The sequence below is a fragment of the Eschrichtius robustus genome, chromosome 13 (assembly GCF_028021215.1).
Source record: "Eschrichtius robustus isolate mEscRob2 chromosome 13, mEscRob2.pri, whole genome shotgun sequence".
In the NCBI taxonomy this organism is placed as follows: Eukaryota; Metazoa; Chordata; class Mammalia; order Artiodactyla; family Eschrichtiidae; genus Eschrichtius; species Eschrichtius robustus.
In genome coordinates, this window is record NC_090836.1 from 96,348,187 (window position 1) to 96,367,049 (window position 18,863).

Consider the following 18,863-nt stretch of genomic DNA (forward strand, 5'->3'; position numbering starts at 1 on the left):
GGAGGAAGGGGGCTGAGGTGGGGTTGAGGGGCAAGGGGTGCCAGCCTGGAGTTCCTGGGGGTGCTTTGGACGGCTGTGGCGCTGGGGAGGGTGCTGGACTGGGCATCTGGTGGACCTGCCAGGTCAACTCAGAGAGGTGGCATAGTGCAGGGGTCCAGGCACAGGCTGTCAGCCACATCGCTGGGATTGAATCCTGGCTCCTGCACTTCGTAGCTGACCTCTCCGTTCCTCAGGACCCATAGAACTGAGCCATCTGAGCCAGGCTGCATTCCAGGCTGCATTCCAGGCACACCGCCTTGGGCTGCTCCCTGGTGCTGCCAGCTATATGCGAGGTTTCAAGGGCTCTCCCGGGCGGACCCTTGCCTCCATCAAAACCCTCTCAGTCTGGGAATTCCCTGGCCACCCAGTGGTTAGGACTCCAAGCATCCACTGCCAGGGACCCGGGTTCGATCCCTGGTCGGGGAACTAAGATCCTGCAAGCCACGTGGTGTGGCCAAAAAACAAAAAAACCCCTCACAATCCAACTGGGGAGGCGCGACTCACCTGCCTCCACCCCACTGGGCAAGCTGACAGCCAAGTGCTTCTATAACACGTGCCATCCTCCCCAACCTTCAAAGCGGGAGAAAGTCACCAGGCTGACGTGGACCAGTCACAGAGACAAGGGACCACTCTGGCCCCTGGTCTGGGGCTTCAGGTAAGACTCCTTTGCTTCCCTGAGCCTGTTTCCTCAACTGTAAAGTGAACTGATCATATCTCCTTGCAGGCACCAAGGTCTCGGAGTTAGCTTGAGAGCCAGCATCAGGGGGTTTGGGCTAATTCACTTTGGGCCCTATTGCTGGGGGCAGCCAGGGACTTTGTTGGGATTATCCAGGCATCCATCAGTCCAACTTCCTGACCTCCTAACCCTGCCTTGGGCTCAGCATCTGAAGCAATCCTGGGAGCTCATGGTGCCTGCTCTGGGTAAGGATGCATCTGATCTCCAGGGTGGAGGTGACAGCTTGCCTCACCTGCTTTCTGTCGCCAGGGCAAATCTTCAGACCTGAGGATCTCCACAGCCTGGTCTCACCTCTCTCTCTGGCCAGCCCCTCATGCTCCTGGGCCCCGCACTTTTCCAGGCCACCTCCTGGCCCCAAACCCAGCTTGTGCCTGTCCCTCCGCCAGGCCTGGCTCGTGCTGCTCCCAGCTCTCCCACCGCCTCGGAAGGCCTGTGATAGTTTGGGCAGCCACCAAAGATCAGCAAAGACCATTCCAGACCCAGCTCAGTCCCATCACCTCACACTGTCCTCTGTCCCCTCCAGGTGACCAGGTGCAGGCCTTGTCCACCGAGCACACTGTGCCATGTGCTCAGCGAGGAAAGGGCCCACCCCTCCCTGCACGGGGATGGAGACATTCACTCAGTAAGGTCCATCGGTTCCTACTGTGTCTCAGGAGCACTGGGGACACTGGCACTTTGGGAACCTTGGCAGAGATTCCTGGGCTGGGCTGGGTCCTGCGCTGCTGACCTCAAGCCAGTTATTCTCTGCCTGAGCCTCAATCTTCTGCATCTATAAAATAGTGGGAGCAAGGGCATTGGCTACCCTTTTGGCTGCAAACACTAAATCAAAGGGCTTGTGTAAAGGGCCTGCTGGCACACAGTAGGAGCTCAACAAATGTTGTCGCCCTCAGTTTTAGGAAACTCTGCTTCTGAGAAAGCTCTAATTTCAGGCGTGGTGGAAACAGCACGAGCTTTGGGGGTGGGTCCAGGGTCCAGCCCAGCTGCCTGGTTGGGTCACCCTGCAAACCTGCATTTTCTCACCCATCCAAAGCACCAGCAAGGCCAGTTATCTCACAGCATGGTTGGGAGAAGTTGTGAATATTCCCCAAGCATTACCACCGTCTGCCGTGTGCAAAGGCGGGAATTTTATTTTGCTTTTTTTGTTCTCTGTTGTATTCCTACCTGGAACATTGCCGAGCACATGGCAAGTGCTTGATAGGTATTTCCAGCATGAATGAAATGGGAGGTATAAAGCAAAGGACCCTACCCAGCCGCTGAAATCAGCAAACAGGATTTCTTCTTACTGCCCCCCCCCACCCCCTGACCCCCTCCCTGCTCCCCCCACCAACTCGGTAGCTCCCAGAGCAGCTAGTAACAGAGCTAACTCCTGTGTGGGCAGCCTCTGTCCAGTTCTCCATCCTGCCCTGCCCAGCCCAGTCCGCTCAGGGCCAACTTGTGTGTTTTCTGACTCACCCTAATGTCTGAGGCTGACTTTAACTGGCTGGATCTTCAGAGAGATTTGGGATTGCAGGAAAAATCTTGGCCGGAAAAGGATCGAGGCAGATTGGCTAGCTGCCCGGCTGTCTGGCAAGTGTCTGATGGCTGGCCCACAAGCCACCTTCATCTGTCAAGCCTTTTGTTCACTGTCTGTACAGCCAGGGTGGGGTGCACGATGGCCCCCTCGCTTGCCCCAGTGGTCATTCTCCTAGTTACCTATGGCTACAGGGCCAGGGATGGGTGGGCGGGGCACCACAGGGATGGAGGATGCTGCAGGGAGGCGCCCCACTTGCCAGGTGGGGATGGCTTGGTCCAGGCCAAGGACTTGTTGGGGGTTAGCCCGAGAGTCTCCGAGGCAGGTTAGTTATCTTAGAAATGCGCAGTCATCTCAGGGCAATTTCACAAAGTCTCAGCACGCCCCACCTCCTCAGCTCTGCCAATAGAAAGCAGGCTGCCCTAGGGGATAACGGGTCCCAGAAGTGCCCAGGCAGTCCCCAGGATGCCCTGGGCAGGCCTCTCACCTATCTGCTCCCAAAGTTCTGCAGCAAGAGATCCTAACCTCTTCTGAGTGTGGACCCTGCTTAGAATAAAAGCTATAGACCCTTTTACCAGTACATGCATACTCTCCACACAAAATCTTGCATCGTTTCAGGGGGTTCATACCTCTCTAATGGCCCACTAATTTAACCCCTTAGACCTGAGGCTGAGAAACCTTGCCTCAACGCTCTCTAGGGTGATCAGCCCCGGAGGTGTGCTGGGGGGAGGCCCAGAGAAGCAAGCTCACTGAGTTTGAGGTCCCTTCCCTCCCATCCTGCTTCTCCTCTGCCCCGGGCTCTTCCCTGCTCAGCCCCACCCCTGGGGCCAGGGGCAAAGCGGGGCTGTGTCCAGGCACAGGCCCCAGCAGAGCCCCCAGAGGAGGGCAAGCTCTAACGTGCCCCCTGGGCCTGAGCGGTCAGGCTCACCTGAGGGAGTTAATCACGTGGACAGGAAGGGAGAAAGGCCCACCCGCCCACCCACCGGTCCAGCTCACAGGTCGCTCCTCACCTTACTCTGGCACACGGCCAGCAGCAGCCACCTCACTCACAGCAGCAGCTTGAGTTGCACAGACACACTTTACTGCTTCCTCTGCCCTCCTCTCTCCCCAGTCTTGGGGAGGGTACCTTCCCCAACCCTGGCGACCTGGCGGAGCTTGCAGCCTCCCCTCTCCCAGGGTCCTGGAGGCAGCCCCGGGCCTGTATCTCAGCCCCACAGAAAGACCCTTTTTTTCTTAGGGTGTGGGGAACAGCTGGATCCCATGAGTTCAGTTCAGGTCTGATCAAGCTGGGATTTGGGAGACAAGCTCCCCTCCTCTGAAAAGCAGCCAGGATTCCAACTGCGTGAGAGGGAAGGTGGGGCACAGCCAGAGCAGGCAGGGATTGCCAATCTGGAAAAAGTCTGTCTTTACTCTACAGTCGAATGCTTCCTGGGAGAGGGCTGGGCCCAGCAGGCCCTCCCTTCAGGCTTTCTGCTGTGGCAGATCCCTGCCAGGAGGGGGCGCCGCCTTTGGTGTGTTCGAGCCCCAAGGGGAATAATGTCTGCTCCTGTCGGGGCAGAAGTGGCAGCGGTGGGGGGGTGGGGTGGGGCGGGCTTCTTTGCAGTGAGTTTTTGGGCCTTCAAACAACACAAATTTATTCTCTTATGGTTCTGGCAGTCAGAATCTGAAATCGCTCTGGGCTAAAGTCAAGGTGTCGGCAGGCTGGTCCCTTCCGGAAGTTCTGAAGGGAGAATCCATTTCCTTGCCTTTTGCAGCTTCTGGAGGCCGCCTGCATTCCTTGGCTTGCGACCCCGTCCTCGAGTTACTCCGATTTCTTGCTTCCGCCACCACATCTCCTGCTTCCTCTCTGAGCTCCTGCTTCCCTCTAATAAGGATCCGTGTGATTATATCAGGCCCGCCTGGATAATCCAGGACAGTTGCCTTGTCTAAAGACCCTTAACTTAATAACATCTGCGAAGTCCCTTTTGTCATATAAGGTAATGTTCGCAGGTTCCTGGGATTAGAACACGGCCATCCTGGGGGCTACTCCTCCGCCTACTGCAACGAGGCTGCAGAATGGCGACCCCCTCCTGGTGTTTCAATGATTGGGAGAAAAAAGGCTGGGGATTACCTGCTTTGGGTTCAGCCGGGCCCTTCCTAACCTTGTATTTCTAAGGTCTAGGCTTCACCAACCCCCTCCTTCCAACCAGAGAAACTCACTGCCATGTCTCCTTGAAAGTCCGGTGACAAGCCTAAATCTTAAGTGCTGGTGAGAAGTGCGGGGCCAGCCCAGAAGCCCCCTAGGCCAGAGGGTGCCTGCCCTAAGCCAAATCCTGCTGGCCGCAACAAGCCCACGGCTGGAAAGGGACACAGAGAAGGGTCTGGGGCCTGCCGAGGGTGCCAGGGAGGCCATGGGACGGGTGAGGCCTGCTAGGATAGCGCATCGGCCAGAGCTGAGTGAGGCGTGGCTGCGGCGCCGTGGGAGCTGAAGGAAGACGCTGTGGGCTGTGGTCCCGGCCCCCAGGGATGATGGAGACCGCGGCTGGGAGTGGCGCTGAGGTCAGTGAGAGAGCATCTCTGCCTCGCAGCAGCTGGGGGCGAGGGCCTCGGCAGACGAAGTCCCAGGCACTGGGCTTTTCCTTTGTAATGAGAGGGCAGTGGGGCGGGGGAGAGTGGCGGAGCGGGAGGGCGGGGAGCCTCTCTTGCTACCTCTTCTCCATGTTCTGCATCTGCAAGCTGAGGGAGGTGAAGCTGGCCAGCAGGTCGGTCACTTCATCCACCTGCGGGATGAAACCGAGGCTCTGTTATGGGGTGCCCCCGGGTCCCCCCAGCAGCACCACAGGCATGGAGGGCAGACACTGTCTCTCCCCGCAGGGCATGTGATGGCTTCACCGTGACTAAGGAGCAGCTGTCCGAGGCTGAATCCTTGCTGCCAGGTGGTCTCAGACCGCCCCAGAGAGAAGGGCCAGGGCAGCTTCAAAGGAAGTGGGCAGAGGCTCTGAGGTCCACAGTGGGCGACAGGCCCGCAGCCACGCCTCTTTCTCCTGCGTCAGAGCAGGGGTGGGCTGGCCCTGAGGGTCCGGCCAGGGCCCGGGTCTGGACCTACAGCTGCGGCTCACCTGCTCTTTGGTGCTTGTCATCTGGAGGCGGGTGCAGAGGTCATCCAGCCGCTCCCGCTGCTCGTGCCGCCCCAGGCGCTCCAGGTACTCCCTCAGCATCTGGATGATCTGAAACCAGAGGGTGGGCTGAGGCTGTGCTGGGAGGCACAGAGCGGCCTGATGCTGCTGCCGAGGGGCACAGTGGAACAGGTGCCAGCTGGGGTCCGCGTGAAGCCACCCAGGAGCCCTGATGCTGGAGGCGGGCGTGTCTGTGGTTCGGGCAGCACCTGCCCAGGGTTTGCTCGGGGCCGCAGGCTCAGCTGAAGGGGGCGCTCACCTGCTTTACCTCCAGCCGCACGGCCTCCAGGCACTGGGAGTGGCCTTCCTGCAGGATGTTGAGCTTCGACTTGGCCAGGTGCAGGGGCGTGCGGCCCGCCCGGTCCAGGGCATCTACCCGGGCCCCTGTGGGAGCAGGCAGAGGTGAGCACGCTGGGGGTGAGGGGGAGAGAGGAGGGAGAAGGGGAGGGGACCACTCACCTCCTCGCAGCAGTGTGGTGATGACAGGGACATGGTTGGTGCAGGCCGCTGAGGGAGAAGAACAGGGACTGAGAGTCCAGGACCACTGGGGCTTGGCCTGGGTGCCCACCAGAGGGAGCAGGACTGTGTCTCTGAGGGTCCCGATGCCAGGTCACGCCCCCTGAGAAGGCATCACCAAGGCAGCAACTGGGAGGGACTCAGTGATCAAATCCGACTCCCTCCCTGTACAGCTGGGGAAACTGAGGCTTGGAGACGGGACCTGCCTCACCGTGAGCCACAGCGTGAGTCAGCCGCAAGGTGGGAACCTCCCCTAACAGAGCTGCTGCTGAGTCAGTTCAGGTTGTGAAATCACCTCTGCTCAGGGCACAGCCAACTAGTGATGGATGGGGACAGCCATGGGACACAGCCCAAGGGGAGTGTGGCCCTGGGGGCTCAGGCTCCCCCTAGATGATAGGAGAGCCTGCTGGGAGCCCGCAGGACCCCAGGCTCTGCATCAGAGGAGCCTGTCTGTGCTGCAGAGGAGGGTGTCTTGGCAGCTTGCCAGGCACTGACCCAGGTGCAGTGGCGTGTTCCCCAGCCCATCTCGCTGATTGGGGTCGGCTCCATGGTCCAGAAGCAGCTGCACTGGAAACAGGAAAACCCAAGAGGAGCTGTTGGGGGCTTCTATGAGCAGTACCCTAACCCCCACCCATAACCTAGCTAAAGAGGCTCACTCAAAGTGGGGAACACTGAAAGCTGACACAGTCCCCCATGCTGTTTCATTCACTCACTCACTGGCTCATTCGCCCCTAAGCTCATGTGCAGGACTCTAGGGCCAGGAACTGAGGATTCTGGGAGGGCCCCCTGGCCTATGCAGGTATTACGGGACTGAGACTTTAGGGGTTAAAGAAAGTTCTTCCAACATCAGTGGCTGCTAGTGAAGGCTCTCAAGGGCATTTTCTGCCCCTTCCACAGCCAAGCACCATAGTGGGAATTAGGCCAATAGAAGATGCTGAGCACCCCCTCCTTACGAGTCTCTAGGTCACATCAGGGGTGGGCTGTGGTATCACCAGGGCTCACCAATTACCCAGCTGGATGTACAGGCAGACTAACTCATACGAGGAGGCCAATCTGAGCCTCACAACATATACAGAAACTAATTCAAGAGGGACCATGGACCTAAATGTGAAAGCTATAACAGTCAGGCCTGTAGAAGAGAACAGGAGAATATCTTCATAACCTTGGGATAGGCAAAGATTTCCTAAACAGGTCACAAAAATACTAACCATAAAAAAGAAAAGATCGATAAATTGGAATCATTAAAATTAAGAACTTGTGGGACTCTCCTGGTGGCGCAGTGGGTAAGAATCCATCTGCCAGTGCAGGGCACATGGGTTCGATCCCTGGTCCAGAAGATTCCACATGCCGTGGAGCAACTAAGCCCGTGCACCACAACTACTGAGCCTGCGAGCCACTACTGCTGAAGCCCGCGCTCCTAGAGCCTGTGCTCCGCAACAAGAGAAACCACCGCAATGAGAAGCCTGCGCACTGCAACAAAGAGTAGCCCCCGCTCACCACAACTAGAGAAAGCCCGTGCGCAGCAATGAAGACCCAACGCAGCCAAATATAAATAAATAAAAATAAAATTAAAATTAAGAACTTGTGTTCATCAAATGAGAACATTCAGAGAACAAACAGGCAAGCTGAGAAAAAGTCATTTATATTTAATAAATGATTTATATTCAGAATATATAAAGAATTTCTACAAATCAATAAGAAAAAGATAGGCAACTTGTTAAAAAAAATGGACAAGAGACTTGAACAGATACTTCACAAAAGAGGATACAAAAATGGCCAATAAATACCTGAAGATGTGCTCAACATTACTGACCATCAGAGAAACGCAAATTAAACCACAAGGAGATACCACTATACTAGAAGGGCTAAAATTTAAAAGAGATAATACCAAGCATTGCCAAGGATGTGGGAAAATGTGGAACTCTCTTACAGTGCTGGTGGGAGTGTATATTGGTAGAACCATCATTGGGAAAAGTTTGGTAGTACACACTAGCTAAACATGTGTGTACCCCAGTGACCCAACAATTCTAACACAGATAAGTGCTTATATCCATCAAGTCACATGTACAAAAATGTTCCTAGCAGCTTTGCTCCTAATAGTCCAGACCTGGAAAAAACACAAATGCCCATCAATAGTAGAATGGGTGAACTGTGGTCCGTCACACAATGAAACACCAGCCAGCAATGAGAGCAAAGAACTACCGTTACTCACAACCTTCAGGGATGAGTCTCAAGAATATAATTCCTTTTTTTTTTTTTTTTTGGCCGCGCAGCATGTGGGATCTTAGTTCCCCGACTAGGGATAGAACCCTCCCCCATGCATTGGAAGCGCAGAGTCTTAACCACTGGACCACCAGGGAAGTCCCTCAAGGATATAATTTTGAGTGAAAGAATTCAAGATACAAAAGAGTGCATACTCTGTGCTTCCGTTTATGTGAAATTGAAAAACAGGTGAAACTAATCTATGGTGATCAAGGTCCACGCGGAGGTGAGGACTGGAAGGGGCATGAGGCAGGCTGCTGGGCGCTGAAAATGTTCCATATTTTGATCCAGGAGGTGGTTACAGCAGTGTATACACACAGAAAGCTCACTGTTCATAAGTTATACCACATCCAAAACAAACTTATAAAAAATGGGGGGCTGTCCCACTGCTGCCCTTAGCACTGAGTAAATGTTGCCTGAACGTCTTGAAGGACTGGTCCAACCTCAGAGGCGATCATATTCTTTCCCCAGGTGGACCCCTGCCCCGGTCTGGCAGTGCCAGTTCCACAGGCTAAAGGAGTGAGGGGGGCCGGGTCTTCCTATCCAGCACCCGGCTGAGCAGACAGCAGATCCTCCCCCAGCCCCTCTGGAGTGGTGCTACTCGCCCAGCCTCCCTCCCTCCCCCTCCCCAGGACTCACCAATCTGGTCATTGCCGTTGCAGGAGGCAAAGTGTAGGGCTGTGCGGCCCTTGTCGTCAGCTGCACAGGGATCCGCGCCATCTTCCAGCAGCTGCTGCACTGACACCACCGAGACCGAGGGAGCAAGTGGAGAGAGTGGCAGTGTTAGCCAGGCTGCAGCCCCCGGGGATGGACGGGGGTGCTCAGGGGCCCTTCCAGGCAAGGCATTGACAATGTTTGGGAGAGCTAGTCCCTCCTAGATGCTGGCCCCATGGGGACTGCCATGACAAGGGACTTGTTCTCCTGAGGGCACAACTGAGGGCCCGTATTCTGGGTGCTCAAACTACGTGTCTAGGGATAAAACATCACAGAAGAATCTCGGCCCTCAGGGTCAGAAATTTGGGAGTCATGGAAATCCCCAGCATAGACTCTGGCCCCGCCCCTCTAACTGCATCTGGCTACACATCCATTCCAGCTGGACACAGCTGAGCGAGCTGTGGGCTGATTCTTACTTTGCTCCCAGGAGGCAGCCCTTTAGAGTGGACAGAGCACAGGCTCTGCCACACAGACCAAGTCCCAGGCTAAACTAAGCAAAAAGGAAAGGAGTTCATTGGCAACAGCCTTGGGCAGTGGGAAGGCCTAGATTTGGGCCCCCATTCACCAGCAAATGGGAGGAATCTCTGCCCTGCTAACCTCCAGAGTTGCTGTAATGAGAATAATGGATAAGAAATTCCTTCCTGGAAAAGTACAGAGCCATTATAAAATGTGAGGCAGTATGTATTACACGTCCACGTCAACTGAAAGGCAGAAGTTGCTGCCAAACATCATTTAGAGCAAGAAACAAAATGCTCTAGTAATCCCCCAGCAAACCTCTCAAGGACTTGAGTCCTTCCAAATGAAATCCAGATTATCTCCTGCCTTGTGAATCTCTCTCGTCTCCTCAAGCTGAGTGAGCTGCCCCCTCCCCTGCATCCCCATAGTGCCCCGTTCACCCTGCTGCTCTCATATTAACATGCTGTGCTCTTTTACAGTAACTACGACTGTAGACGGAGCACCAGCCAGGCACCAGGTACCTGACTGCCAAACCCCTCAACCACTCAGCACAGTATCACGTCCGTGGTACAGATCAGGAGACAGACTCCAGCCCAAGCCAACAGGAGGCCAAGCTGGGATAGGAACCCAGGTTTCTCTGGCTCGAGAACTTACACCTCTCCAACTAAATATAGGACTTCAGTTTCCTCGGGTTTTTTTTTTTTTTTTTAGAAGTGGTGTTGCTTTATACTCTTCTTCTCCAACTATTCTATAGGTTTTTTGTTTTGTTTCTTAATATCTTGGACCAAGATATGACTTGTCCTGCTCCACGAATGTTGCTGACTGACTGAATAAATGAACAAATGAAGGTGGTGGGAAAGGTTTATGAGAGTGGAGGAGAAGGAAGAGCTTCCAGTCACCTCTGTGTTCATCAGTATCCTCACCAAAAGAGAGCCAGTATCCAAGAGATAAAGCAAAGCTAAAATAGTCAGTTCCATTTTTGTGATTTGTGCAGCTACAGTCTTTATGGAAAGCACTTTAGCAACGTCTATCAGAAGCCATCAAGATGTGCGTATCCTTTGATGTAACAACCCCATTCCTGGGAAATTATCTTAAAAATGAAAAACCAGTGTGCAAACATGTGACTGACTAAATAACTCTTGCTTTGTCCCTCTGAAGGCATCATGTGCATCCATTACAAATTGTGGTTATAACTGAGGAATGGAATTACAAGGTGATTTCTACTTTTTACTTTATAAGCTTCAAAAAAATTGTACAGCTACATATTCATTTTATAAATAGGAAAAAATAACGCTTCCGTTTTGAAAAAACAAATGGTTATGAGGACTATGAAAAATGTTTATGATACACTAAACATTATGCGGGCTACAAAATTGTGTATACAGCACAGTTTGCAAGCCCTTCAAGAAAATTCCTCTGCATAGGAAAAAGGACAGGAAGGATATTCACCAAAATATTAACAGAGATTCCTTTGCTGACATTAAGGATGTTTTTCATGAAGATTTTTCTAATTTTCAAAACATTTTAAACGCACATATTATTTTCACATTTAAAATCTTTTAAATGATTATGAATTCACAGAAAGGCACTTACGATTTAACAATGGCAGGGTATAAATTTTACATCCACTATAATTGCTAACCTATACCAAAAAAACCAACAAACATGCAGAGAAAGATTAAACAAAATGCTAACCATACAGGAAAAGGAATGAAGAGGCTAATCTACAGCCAGTTTCGCTGTCAGAGTCCTGCAAGAGCCTGGTAAATCTAAGAGCCACTTAGATTTGAAGATGGGTGTGTCACTGACTCTAAATGGAAAATTACAGCATTTCCACCAAAATAATAAAACCACCATGTGGACACCTGATCAAGATAAACTAGACGTGGGACTTCCCTGGTCGCGCAATGGTTAAGAATCCGCCTGCCAATGCAGGGGACACGGGTTCAAGCCCTGGACCAGGAAGATCCCACATGCCGCGGAGCAAATAAGCCCGTGTGCCACAACTACTGAGCCTGCGCTCCAGAGCCCAAGAGCCACAACTACTGAGCCCACGTGCCACAACTACTGAAGCCCACATGCCTAGGGCCCCTGCTCTGCAACAAAGAGAAGCCACCACAATGAGAAGCCCTCGCACCACAACGAAGAGTAACCCCTGCTCACCACAGCTAGAGAAAGCCTGTGCACAGCAACAAAAACCCAAAGCCGCCAAAAATAAATTAAAAAAAAAAAAAGGATAAACTAGAATATAGCCAGTATTTTATAAGTATAAATGGAGTATAGCCTGTAAAAATTGTGAATCTCTATACTGTACACTTGTAACTTATATAATATTGTACATCAACTATACTTCAATTTAAAAAAGAGAGAGGGACTTCCCTGGTGGTCCAGTGGTTAAGAATCTGCCTTCCAATGCAGGGGATGCAGGTTCGATCCCACATGCCACGGGGCAACTAAGCCCACATGCTGCAACTACTGAGCCTGGTCCTCTATAGAGCCCGTGTGCCACAACTAGAGAAGCCTGTGTGCCGCAATGAAAAGACCCCGCATGCCACAACCAAGACCCGATGCAGCCAAATAAATAAATAAATAATAAAATTAAATTAAGAAATAAATAAAGGGACTCCCCTGGTGGTCCAGTGGTAGAATCTGCCTTCCGATGCAGGGTACGAGGGTTCAATCCCTGGTCAGCGAACTAAGATCCCACATGCCACGGGGCAACTAACCCGAGCGCCACAACTACTGAGCTCACACACCTCAACTAGAGAGCCTGCATGCCGCAACCTACAGAGCCCACGTGCCGCAACCTACAGAGTCCATGTGCTCTGGAACCCGTGCGCCACAACTACAGAGCCCACGTGCCCTGGAGCCTGCGTGCCACGACTAGAGAAGAGAAAACCCACACGTCGCAACTAGAGAGAAGCCCACACGTCGCAACAAAAGATCCCGCGTGCCTCAACTAAGACCCAACGCAGCCAAAAAAAAAAAAAAAAATTAATTAATCTTTAAGTAAATAAATGACAAAGAAAATAAAAGAAAATAAACCCATTAAAAAAAAAAAAGCTAAACTAGACTTTCTGTGAAACGGAAGTATAATTAAAATATTCTCTGGCCACACACTCGAGATATTAAAAAGAGAACACATCATTTTTCCTTGAAAAGCTATATAGGTTGCTACCCAAATATTCCACAATATGAAAGTTCATGGAAAAGAGATAAAAGTGGAGAGCGTTGAAAACCCCTCCAGTTTCCAGGCCTGCTCACTATGCTCTGCCGGGGATAAGGGACCCACTCAAGGCCTGTGTTTTAACGCCCAGCTCCCTGAGGGGAACGACCTTCTCTACACGCCTGTTATAAACAGGCTCTCCTATCCCCCGGCTGACTTTGAAGATGAAGGTAGAAGACTACGCGCCAAGGAATGCGGGCAGCCCCAGAAGGTGGAAAAGGCAGGGAAACAGATTCTCCCTTGAGCCTCCAGAAAGAAATACAGCCCCGCGGACACTTTGATTTCAGCCTGGTGAGACCTGTGTTAGACTTCCGATCTACAGAACTGTCTGATGATAAACTTGTGTTGTTTCACAACATTATCTTTGTGGTGATTCGTTACAGCAGCCAAAGAAAACCAATATACCACCTTTCCCTGATTCACGGAAAGAATTAAGTCAGTGGATACAATTAAATTTTTTTTCCTATAACTTGTCTTGTAGCTTTGATGCTGCTACTGCCCTGTCAGCTAGCAAATGGTGAAGAGCAACAACAAAAAACAGAGTGGTGGGGCTTCCCTGGTGGCGCAGTGGTTAAGAATCCGCCTGACAATGCAGGGGACACGGGTTCGAGCCCTGGTCCGGGAAGATCCCACCGGCCGCGGAGCAACTGAGCCCGTGAGCCACAACTACCGAGCCTGCGCTCTAGAGCCTGTGAGCCACAACTACTGAGCCTGTGTGCCACGGCTACTGAAGTCCGCACGCCTAGAGCCCATGCTCTGCAACAAAAGAGGCCACCACAACGAAGCCTGTGCACCGCAATGAAGAGTAGCCCCCGCTCGCCGCAACTAGAGAAAGCCCGCGCACAGCAATGAAGACCCAACACAGCCAAAAATAAAAATAAAATCAATTAATTAAAATTTTAAAAAAACAAACAAAAAAAAAAACCAAAAAAAACAGAGTGGTGTCCTGCTAGGAGCCCCTCCTATGCCTTTCAGATGTTCTGTCAACTAAAGTCTGACAACCACTGACCCAACTACCACAAGGCCTCAGGGAGCAGTTGAAGGTGGTGGCTCTCCTGGCACTTCAAATTGACTATTCATTCCCATTAAACACAAGTTCCAAAAAGCTGGGTGCCAGGGATACAAAAGCAGACATGGTCCCCACCACCATGGAGCCCACAGGGTGATAAACACTATGACATCAGGAAGTACAGGGTGACAGGGAAGCATGGGAAGAGTGAGCATCTGAGCCAGACTTGTCATCTGCAAGATGACTGCAGTTATACAGTAAGTACAGCGAGCCTGGTCCCAGGGGTGAGCCAGCAGAATTCAAGCACTGTCTTCCCAGATATTGGTTACCTGGATTTTTCCTTCCCCGACCAGACCAGGGAGCTGGACTCACTCTGCACACTCACCTGTTTCCACATCGTTGGCATTGGCTGAGTCCCTCAGCCTCTTCAGAGCTGTGAAGACAATAAGAGTGCCAGTTAAAAAAAACAAACAAACCAGCAACGGCCATGATGAAGCAAAAAGTGATGGCTTCCTAGCTACCCACCATTCAGCCACAATAGCATCTAAAGAGAAAGAAAGGGGCCAGGATACAAGTGACACTACCCTGGGAACCAGGAGAAACCTGAAATGTGACACAGCTAGTGCAAAAGCCACATTTTGTAGCAAATCCTCCAAGGCCTTTGGAGCCAGATCTTGGCTCTGCCACTTGTCGGAGCTGGGTGACCGTGAACAAGTTAGTTAACCCCCTGGGCCTCAGGTCTATCACCTGAAAAACAAGGTTGAGCTCTTTCCTGGCAGGCCTGAGTTGTTGCAAAGACCAAATGAGATGATTTACACGGAAGCGCTCTGTGAGCTGGTTACACAGATATTATATCCTCCTTCAAAACAGACCACTCCCAAATGACTTACTTAAATTTGATGATTCCTATGCAGAAACTTTTTTCTCCACAATGACACTATCTGTATATTAGAGGCTAATAGAAAGCAATGCCTTTATCATCAGAGAAATGGACAAAAATTGCAATTCATATATATAATGATTCCTTACATTCATACAGCACTTTCAAATTTTCTTTTAATCTTCATAACACCACTAAGATACGAGTAGGTATTAAAGGGACCCTAAAAGTCCCCATTCTTAAAACTTTCAGGGTGTTGGTTTCCATGGCATCCATAAAATGTAAAAGACAATATGGTAGAAGTACCAGAGCAGGAGTTCTAATACCAGCATAGCCAATTTCTAGCTATGTGACTTGGAGCAAGACAATTTCTCTGAATCTCAGTTTCACCTTCAGTAAAATGGGAACAGTATCTGGATCTCAGTGAGTTATTACGAGGATCAGAAATGACCACAAACCACCCAACAGTGTTTGGCACACAACAAAGGCAGAATAATAACTATATATTCCTTACCTTACTTAGTAACTCTGGCAACATCCCTGTAAAGCATACCATACCCGTTCTACAGATGAGAAAACTAAAGCTGAAAGGTTCTATAGTTTGCCTAAGACCTCGATGAGATAGAAAAGTCCAATCCAGGTCTGTGCATTTAAAGAAATAAGTTGGTAGGACTTGGCTCTGATATGAAAATATTCTCCAGTATCCCATTTATTATCTACAAATAAACACCTGGAGTCAGGAAAAGTTTCTATTCAGGAACTACCAAATGTGAAAAGCCACCGGGACTGGTTCTGAGCAGGAAGACTACTTTTTTTACACTCCTGGTCCTTAGCAGCTATAATACTACTATTGATACTGAAAGTGGCCTCAGGGGTCGCTCCAGGTCCGTAGCTCAGACGTCGGAGGACACCATCCTGAACGGGCTGGGGAAATCAGGGCCCGATTCTCAGCCGAGGGCCAGCCCCGCCTCCCGCCGCGCTCCTCACCGTGCACCTCCTTGCCCGTGGGCCCGAGCCGGCGGTGGGGCCTGGCGGCGCGCCTCAGCCGGCCGGAGGGGATCTTACAGAGCAGCTCATCGCGGGGCTCCGCGTCCTGCTGCCACAGGACGTGAAGGTAGCGTAGCGGGGACTGGGCCCCGCCGGCCGCCCGGCCCGGGAGTCCCGCGCCGCCGCCCAGCGCAGACCCGAAGTCGGCGAAGGAGAAGAGGCCCTCGGGGCCCGTCAGCGGCTCTGGCGCCACCGCGCACTCGCCATCCGAGCTCGAGCGGCCAGAGCGCGACTCTTCGTCCGCGCCCCCGGCGGCAGCTGCCATGGCAACGGCTCCGTGCTGGCCTGGCCGCGGGAGCCTCGCGCTTGACGGACCGACCGACCCGCTTCCCTCCGCCCTAAGCCTCGCTGTCAGAGGACAAGCGGGCGGGCCTGGCCTGCAACCACGGCAACCGAACGGGGGGCGGGTTCGGACCGCAAGCGGGGCAGCTCCGGACCAATGAAAACCCTTCCAGCCTAAACCCCACCCCCCCCCTACAGCCAATCGGGCGTAGTACGGGCCACAGAATTTGGTTCGCTGCAGCGTGACTAACGGATATAAGAACCAATCATAAATTTGAGATGCCCGCGTCCTCGCCGTACGTCCCTAAGCGGAGCCAATAAAACAGCGGAGTTTAAGACACTTTTTTTTTCTTCCCATTTCTCCCATCGGATCAAGGGAAAGATAACGGGCAGATGCCCTAGCCAATCATGTTAAGATGATTTGCAGCCAATCACAAAGGAAAGTGAAGAAGCCAAAGGAAAGGGATTGAGAGATAAGAAAATGTGTAAATCAATGACCGTTAAAAAAAAAAAACAACACACAGAACTTCCCACAAATACAAAGTGTAAGTAGGAAAGTGAGAATATGTTAAAATGTGGGGCTAGCAACACGAACTGTGGAGTGATAGTTTCTAAATGTGGTAGATCCCGTTCGTTCTCTCGGTAACCCTGGGGTTGACCACCGATTTACAAAGAATTCTATAATTCAACACCAGAGCGACCGACGCTTAGTCCGAGAGCCAGTCACTGACCCAGGTAATTCTCTGTGCTAGGTCCTGGACGCAGAATCAGACTCGGTGCCCTCTGAGACGCTCAAGTGCGATGGGAGAAGTTACAGCCGGAAACGGAAGTGTTCCGCAAACAGCTGATGATGAGCTTAGCAACCCCTCCCAGGTGCGCTGTTTTGTAGAATTTTCACAACCCTGAATCCCACAAACACTTCTATAAAGTGAGCAAGGAGGACCATCACTATTTTATAGACGAGGAGCTGAAACCAGAGAGATCACGGACTTGTTCATGGAGGCCCAGCTCTCTTGAGAGGAAGGCTGTGTCCCGGCAAAAGTTGTTCCTTGGGGCTTCCCTGGTGGCGCAGTGGGCAAGAATCCACCTGCCAATGCAGGGCACATGGGTTCGAGCCCTGGTCCGGGAAGATCCCACATGCCACGGAGCAACTAAGCCTGTGTACCACAACTACTGAGCCTGCGCTCTAGAGCCTGCATGCCACAACTACTGAAGCCTGCGCGCATAGAGCCCATGCTCCGCAACAAGAGAAGCCACCGCAATGAGAAGCCCGCGCATGGCAATGAAGAGTAACCCCCAGTCGCCGCAACTAGAGAAAGCCCATGCACAGCAATGAAGACCCAACGCAGCCAAAAAAAAAAAAAAAAAAAAAAAAAGTTGTTCCTTGTCATTCAACGCAGTGAAAATATAATCTTGGGCTTCCCTGGTGGCGCAGTGGTTAAGAATTCGCCTGCCAATCCAGGGGACACAGGTTGGAGCCCTGGTCCGGGAAGATCCCACATGCTGCAGAGCAACTAAGCCCGTGTGCCACAACTACTGAGCCTGCGGTCTGGAGCCCGGGAGCAGCAACTACTGAAGCTCTCGCGCCTAGAGCCGGTGCTCCGCCGCAAGAGAAGCCATCGCAATGAGAAGCCCGCGCACCGCAACGAATAGTAGCCCGCCGCTTGCCACAACTAGAGAAAACCCCCGCGCAGCAACGAAGACCCAACACAGCCAAAAATAAATAAAGAAAATTAAAAAAAAAAAAAAAGAAAATGTAATCTTTCTCTGACAGTTGAAAAGCACTTGCAGATTTTGCAGTGTTCTCAGAACACCACTATGAGGTTTATCATTGTAATGTATGGAGAAAAATGTTTATTTGAACTCTCCTCCTCTGCCCGATGCGAGAGAAGGACATATGCCAACTCCAGCTGTAGCTAGAAGGAAACCGAGGAAAGAAAGAAACATTGAACGTGTACCATTTACCAAGTGCTTGATATGTATTTTACCATTTAGTTCTCTTTCACAAGAGTCTTAGCAGGTAGATATTATTATAACCACTTTGCAGATTAGGAAATTGTAGTCCCTAGATGTCATATGAATTGTCCAGGGGTACGGGACTAGAAATTTGGAGGACTGGGATTTGAACCCAGAAAAGTCCTCTCTTTCCATCACGCTGATCTCTTTAATGAAGAGCCTACTGGAAATCTGCCTCCAGAAAATTTAAGTGACATCTGGATATTTATACCTCACTCCTGCTGAATGTACCCTGAAATAACTTTATTATTCATTTCTCCTCTTTTTCCGTGTAATAACCTCCAAAATAGTCGTCATCTTTCCAGTCCCTCTGTGAAGAACCAAAGGTGTACTTGCTGTCTAAAGTACAATTCTCTTCACATCTCTAGGATCTGCCCACCCGTTGAGCTCAGGCTAAAGTCCAAACCTTTTATCCTAGCAGTCAAGACCCTTGATGATTCTGACCCAGTTGTCTTTGCAATCAGTGTCTTTCTCCTACCAGTGGGTCTTCAAACCATCTGGTCTACGAAGATGTTTGCATTGTCAGAAATCTTTTAATTTAAACAGGATCCCTAAACATCTAGGGGTGGCTGTTACTTCTAATTTTTAAATCAACTTTGTTGAAGTACATAGCCCAACCCTCTGTGTGTTGCAAGAACCACTTGTTATTTTGGATTGGAAGAACGGGATGTGGGTTGAATGTGGACCCAGTTAGCCTCACCAGCAGGATTTTAGACTGGAACTTGGGTCTATGAAGTTGTATTCCCTCATAATGCCTGGCTCAGCAACTGGCACCAGCATGTTGTAGCTATTTGACTGACTGACTGATTAAATGAATGAATGAGTAAAAATAGTAGCCCAGTGGTTAAGACCATCAGTTTTGTTTGTTTGTTTGTTTTAATATATTTATTTATTTATTTTTGGCTGAGTTGGGTCTTCGTTCCTGCGCGCGGGCTTCTCTCTAGTTGTGGCAAGTGGGGGCTACTCTTCATTGTGGTGCGCGGGCTTCAGTAGTTGTGGCTCGTGGGCTCTAGAG

General features: G+C 51.3%; 1 protein-coding gene across 3 annotated transcripts; it reads right to left on the reverse strand.

Moving 5' to 3' along the window:
* Window positions 1-3,276: 3,276 nt before the first annotated feature.
* On the reverse strand, window positions 3,277-15,900 carry ANKRD54 (ankyrin repeat domain 54). Of its 3 annotated transcripts, none has more exons than XM_068561483.1 (8): window positions 15,491-15,900; window positions 14,009-14,056; window positions 8,858-8,956; window positions 6,452-6,523; window positions 5,900-5,947; window positions 5,700-5,824; window positions 5,384-5,491; window positions 3,277-5,044 (listed from the first exon to the last, which is right to left on the reverse strand). In XM_068561483.1, the coding sequence occupies exons 1-8, from the start codon at window positions 15,813-15,815 to the stop codon at window positions 4,970-4,972; spliced, it is 900 nt and encodes a 299-aa protein (XP_068417584.1). In that variant the 5' UTR covers window positions 15,816-15,900; the 3' UTR covers window positions 3,277-4,969. The 3 variants fall into 3 exon arrangements, with proteins under 3 accessions (XP_068417584.1, XP_068417586.1, XP_068417585.1); XM_068561485.1 differs by having other exon boundaries at window positions 8,858-8,951; window positions 15,491-15,579; XM_068561484.1 differs by lacking the exon at window positions 8,858-8,956.
* Between the last annotated feature and the right edge of the window lie 2,963 nt (window positions 15,901-18,863).